The sequence below is a fragment of the Phyllopteryx taeniolatus genome, chromosome 5 (assembly GCF_024500385.1).
Source record: "Phyllopteryx taeniolatus isolate TA_2022b chromosome 5, UOR_Ptae_1.2, whole genome shotgun sequence".
Taxonomy (NCBI): domain Eukaryota; kingdom Metazoa; phylum Chordata; class Actinopteri; order Syngnathiformes; family Syngnathidae; genus Phyllopteryx; species Phyllopteryx taeniolatus.
The window spans coordinates 15,123,831-15,129,830 of record NC_084506.1 but is presented as its reverse complement, the minus strand read 5'-3'; the positions used below and the strand labels follow the sequence as shown (position 1 = coordinate 15,129,830).

General features: G+C 39.6%; 2 protein-coding genes across 4 annotated transcripts in view; both read right to left on the bottom strand.

Moving 5' to 3' along the window:
* Positions 1-1,293, bottom strand: part of zgc:123278 (uncharacterized protein LOC641569 homolog) — a 7,483-nt gene extending 6,190 nt beyond the window's left edge. Inside the window, exons 1-4 of the mRNA XM_061772952.1 lie at positions 614-1,293; positions 375-459; positions 232-297; positions 1-127 (exon numbers count right to left, since the gene is read on the bottom strand). The exon at positions 1-127 is cut by the window's left edge and continues 37 nt beyond it. Of these exons, the coding sequence (XP_061628936.1) occupies positions 1-127; positions 232-297; positions 375-459; positions 614-655 (320 nt within the window). The 5' untranslated portion in view covers positions 656-1,293. The remainder of the gene's footprint in view (positions 128-231; positions 298-374; positions 460-613) is intronic.
* A 110-nt stretch (positions 1,294-1,403) lies between these two features.
* The window catches only part of LOC133477792 (GTPase HRas), a 49,219-nt gene continuing 44,622 nt past the window's right edge, over positions 1,404-6,000 (bottom strand). For 2 of the 3 annotated variants that reach the window (XM_061772953.1, XM_061772954.1), the window contains exon 6: positions 1,404-5,366. The gene's annotated coding sequence lies outside the window, so the exon portion shown is untranslated. The other variant, XM_061772955.1, reaches the window with a different exon arrangement.

The window sequence follows — 6,000 nt, the reverse complement described above, 5'->3', positions numbered from 1 at the left end:
CCATTGCCAGAGACATAGTTTCCGCGCAATATCATCATGTCCCGCATGGGCCTGACGTAGCAGATGGGGGCCGACTGAGGGTAGCTCTCCTCAAACCACACACATATGGGGATGTTGTAACTCATATCTAACATAGTGTCAGAGACAGTTACAATATTTATCAACACTGGTGCAACGCTTTATAGTGTGGACATAAACGACTATTGCCCATGGTAAACGTTAAATCATTACCTTTAAAAATGATGGGTATAGTTCCTGTGAGACTCATCAAGACCTTGGTGGTCCCATCATTGTAAACTGTACAAAGCAACATGTTTTGAAAACACACAATTACTGCAACAAATGAAACTTTTTTGGAGAGGGCAGTTTCTTACTGTATTTATCCACCATTGGAACAAGGTCTTTGAAGTGGATCAACGCAACGTGTATTTCATGGGACACATGCTTACGAAGATATGTCTATGCAACAGAAATGCACACCCGCACACACACACACAAATAATACCGTTACCAGAAACGTTTTCTGTGCGGATTATTGATATTTCTGAATTGATCATCTGGGGATAATTTAAGGATTGTAGTATTTATCATACAGTATATTATATTCTCTTACCTTTGGCAGCATTTTCTTTATGGCACTTTTGCAGGATGTCATGACTGTTGTGTGTATCTAAAACCAAAAATTGGTATTGCCTCGTCTTTCAGGATGACCAACACCCACTAACCTTTGTCTTTTTCTTTCCTTGTATTTATAGACAAGCACAGAACTTTATGACTCCCCTCCACACACACACTTTATGAATGCAATAAAAGAGCAGCGTCATGACAGTAGAATCACGTGACTTATAAACCATAATAATTAGGCTACATGGCTCAAACAAACATCTTGAGTCTGTGACACAGTTTTACTATTATGGGTAATTTTTCAATAAATATGTGATACATGGCTGGTTGCCGACGTAAATCAATTTTAAATCTTGACTAAAACAAATTTGTAGTCAAACACAAACTAAAACGATGTGCCTCAAAGAAATTATAAAGTTTGCTCAGCCTCTCATCTCATTTTCCCACTTTTGATTTTGAGTACAGTATACAGTAATTCGGAATCCAATGATCAGTGGGTTGATGCACTGGTCTTACATTGACCATTCATATGATTTTGTTAGTTAGTAGTTATGTTTTCAGAGTTACACTGGTGTTTTTTTATTTTTTTATTTATTTGAATAATCATTAGTATTTCCTTTGAGAAGTGTACCTTAGTGTATTAACAACAACAATACAGTAACTGCGAAAACTGTCACAGTAAATTATCATTTTGAAGAGTCGCTGTTCAAGCTCTCGCCTGTTGGGAGCAGCAAATTGCACAGGTGAAAGGAACACACAATGGAGTGACGAGACCAAAACACGTTTACCTTAACATCTTTATTCCTGCCCTGTAATACATTTGACATGTTTTTTAAAGAGTACATACATCTTAAATAGCTAAACAGCCAACATTTTTTACAAATTCCAACCACACTTTCATTTTATAGTGTTCAAGGGAGAAAGAAGCCCTTGAGACAATTTTAAATAAAGGAGTCCAAACCTCCACAGTTCAGCACAGTCTTTTTGTGACATGTATGCTCCGGGTTTACTGGCTAAGTATCCATGCGGCATCAATACAAGACATTCTAAGAAGATGAGAATTTATGCATAGATTTGTGGAGTTGTGGCATTATTATGGATTCGATATATAAAGTTTGACATGGATACAACAAGCATGGGACGTCACAAACCTTTCAACAGAATATTTCAGTCAGCCAGTTGGAATCAAATGAATTTAAACAGTTTTAGTCGAATACTTTCAAAAGACACATTCACAGTTCATGCCCTTTATTTGAGGAAATATTGAATAGTAAATGACTTTGCATTCGCACTGTAGCATGGTTGTTCATGGTGTTTACGACTTGTAATTTGTGGTGGGGAAAAAAGTTACCTTACCGCTGCACTAAATCGAAAATTCTCCAATCGGTTTACATGGGATGTGAGGAGGATTTATAAAGAAATATAGTCACTAACTACAACTCACTGAGCAAATGAGTGAGGCAATTTGGCTTTTATTGGCTATACACTACAGAAACACTTTTTAGACACACTTGACTATGTTGCAGTTTGACCTTCAATTTCTGTACAGTGCATGTCTAAACCCAATATGCGTTTTCTGTAGTTGCACACTAAGTTAACAACAGACAGAATGTCTCATGTGCATATACCTGTATAAGAAGCTACCAGGTACAAACAGGTAAGGGCATTCTTTGAATAAGGTAGTAGTAAATGAATGCAGCAGTAGAGAGCACGAGCAAGTCAGCATTGAGAAACACAGCAACGCACCCCCTGATCCAGCATCCATTACACATAAACGCTCAGATACAGTACATGTACAGTATACACATGGTTCTGAACGATAGTGAGGTTTGTGGGAAGTTGAAGCATTCTGAGGCATGTCGTGTGTGTGTACAGGATGAGGATGAGACTTCTTTTAAAAAAACTAATGAGGCTGAGAAGAACGTAGAACACTTATAGCAAGTTGTTTTCAAAATAAACTGTATTTCTACCTAAATCCCATTTGTGTAACTGTGCAAGCATAGCATGTTGCTCCTATCATATATATGCAAATGCCTCCTCTGGGAGCAACTGTGCAAAAGCACTGTACCCTTCCTTGCTCACTGTGCAATGTAAATTAGACAGACGTGAAACCTACTGCACCAGCACCCATGTACTGTACAGTAACCATTACTGTTATTAAACTACTATTATTATCATCATCACTGTTATTCGACAATTACAAACCTTAGCGAAAAATGTAAGGCAGCTGCATTCAGAACCAAAATCTCTCTCTCTCTCTCTATATATATATATATTATATACACAGACACACACACACACACAGTGGGTACGGAAAGCATTCAGAGCCCCTTAAATTTCTCACTCTTTTTTATATTGCAGCCATTTGCTAAAATCATTTAAGTTCATTTTTCCCACATTAATGTAGACACAGCACCCCATATTGTCAAAAAAAAAACAGAATTGTTGAAATTTTTGCAGATTTATTAAAAAAGAAAAACTGAAATATCACACAGCCATAAGTATTCAGACCCTTTGCTCAGTATTTAGTAGAAGCACCCTTTTGAGCTAATACAGCCGTGAGTCTTTTTGGGAATGATGCAACAAGTTTTTCACACCTGGATTTGGGGATCATCTGCCATTCCTCCTTGCAGATCCTCTCCAGTTCTGTCAGGTTGGATGGTGAACGTTGGTGGGCAGCCATTTTCAGGTCTTTCCAGAAATGCTCAATTGGGTTTAAGTCAGGGCTCTGGCTGGGCCATTGAAAAACAGTCACAGAGTTGTTCTGAAGCCACTCCTTCGGTATTTTAGCTGTGTGCTTAGGGTCATTGTCTTTTTTGAAGGTGAACCTTATGTCCAGTCTGAGGTCCTGAGCACCCTGGAGAAGGTTTTCGTCCAGGACATCCACATTCATCTTTTCTTCGATTGCAACCAGTCTCCCTGTCCCTGTAGCTGAAAAACACCCCCACAGCATGATGCTGCCACCACCATGCTTCACTGTTGGGACTGTATTGGACAAGTGATGAGCAGTGTCTGGTTTTCTCCACCCATGCCACTTAGAATTAAGGCCAACAATTTCTATATTGGTCTCATCAGACCAGAGAATCTTATTTCTCATCATCTTGGCGTACTTCAAGTGTTTTTTTTTTTAGCAAACTCCTTGCGGGCTTTCATGTGTCTTCCACTGAGGAGAGGCTTCCTCAGGCCACTCTGCCATAAAGCCCGGACTGGTGCAGGGCTGCAGTGATGGTTGACTTTCTAGAACTTTCTCCCATCTCCCGACTGCATCTCTGGAGCTCAGCCACAGCGATCTTGGGGTTCTTGTTTACGTCTCTTACCAAGGCTCTTCTCCCCCAATTGCTCAGTTTGGCTGGATGGACAGTTCTAGGAAGGGTTCTGATCGTCACAAACGTCTTCCATTTCAGGATTATGGAGGCCACTGTGCTCTTAGGAACCTTAAGTGCAGCAGAAATGTTTTTGTAAGCTTGGCCAGATCTGTGCCTTGCCACAATTCTGTCGCTGAGCTCTTCAGGCAGTTCCTTTGACCCCATGATTCTCATTTGCTCTGACATGCACTGTGAGCTGTAAGGTCTTATATAGACAGGTGTGTGGCTTTGCTAATCAAGTCCAATCAGTATAATCAAGCACAGCTGGACTCCAATGAAGGTGTAGGACCATCAAGGATGATCAGAAGAAATGGACAGCACCCGAGTTCAATATATGACTGTCACAGCAAAGGGTCTGAATACTTATGGCTGTATGATATTTCAGTTTTTCTTTTTTAATAAATCAGCGAAAATTTCAACAATTGTTTTTTTCCTGTCAATATGGGGTGCTGTGTGTACATTAATGAGGGGAAAAATTAACTTAAATGAATTTAACAAATGGCTGCAATATAACAAAGAGTGAAACATTTAAGGGGGTCTGAAACTTTCCGTAACCACTGTGTGTGTGTGTGTGTGTGTGTGTGTATATATATATATATATATATATATATATAGAGTGAGAGTGAGAGAGAGAGAGAGAGAGAGAGAGAGAGAGAGAGATATGAACTCCAATCAGTCACAATTTAAAGTATAGGCAAGTTGTGAAAAATACTGAGCTCTGCATCAGTAGTGCTCTGTGTTTTTCTAATCATCCATCCACAAAATATGTTCCAGTTCAAAATGCACATCTTTTACAGTGAGGCTAACTGTTAAACAACAACAAGAACACAGTCTACAAATTCCCAGGTCAGCCTCCACCTTTAAAAGGGAGGTAGTCAGATTTTTTTTTTTTTTGAAGTGGGTTACACAAGTGGTTATAGAGCAAACAAATGTCTAATGCCTACCCAAGCTCAGTGCGAAACAAGGGCACAAGTGGAATGAGCATTTTAGGGTGAGGTGAAAGGAGGTTGGAATTCAAGGCGTCCCCTGTAGGACCAGTGTCGAGACTGAAAAAAAATAAGTTAGTTACCCAGCAAGACAACGCTGGGATTGATTTTAGTGATTAGTGGTGTTGCTTGCAGGTCAACATGGAGAAGGCAAAAACAAAAAACAAAAACAAAAAGAAAAGGGCTGGCCAAACTTGTTCAGGCAGCCACATAGGCAACAGTCAGTCTAATTCCTCCTTTCCATAAAAAGGGCTCTGGTTCAGCTTCTTCTCGCAAGACCAAAATGGCAATCTTTTATTTAATTTTCATCATTCAGTTTTTTCTTCCTATTTTCAAGTCCATGCTGTGACTTCTTGTGCTGTAGTATTTCTTTCCAAGCTGCAAAGAGGAGCTGGGGAAGAAAGGTGGCAGGATAAAAAAGTATGAATAGCATTGTATTAAACTCGAAATGGAAACATGAGCACAGGGGTTTCTGTTCCTATGGCAGTGATGAAAGCCAAATTTGTGTGGAAGTAGAAATGAGCAGTAATCTATCACTAACCTCCTGTTTTCCGTATGACAAGAAAGGAGCCCGGTGGAAGTCATGGTATCACTTGCACTAAACATTGCCAAAGACATGGTGGCCATTTATATGTTGCATAAGCAGTGATTTATCAACATGTTGGAAACCTGAGGTATGTGCCTTTCCTGGTCGCAAATATTTTCTAAAGTCGCCTTGCCTCACTGTACAGTTCCCCATGAAAAAAGAGGTGGAGTATGGATATTAGCATTAGCCACTCGGACTGACTTTGATGGGCAAGTTTGACAGAATGAACACGAGGGGCAGTCAAGAAGTAATGAGCCCAATTTTCCTCTCTTTGTTTATTGCAATAGAAATGTATGCAATGTATACACATGGAAATGATGCCCAAAAAGTGGGGATTTCATTGTTAATTCTGAATGTAATCTTTTTTCTCAACACCGACTGTGCATTGATGAACAAGGACATGTATGCTAGCCTTGTAAAATTCCCTATGTTGCACTTT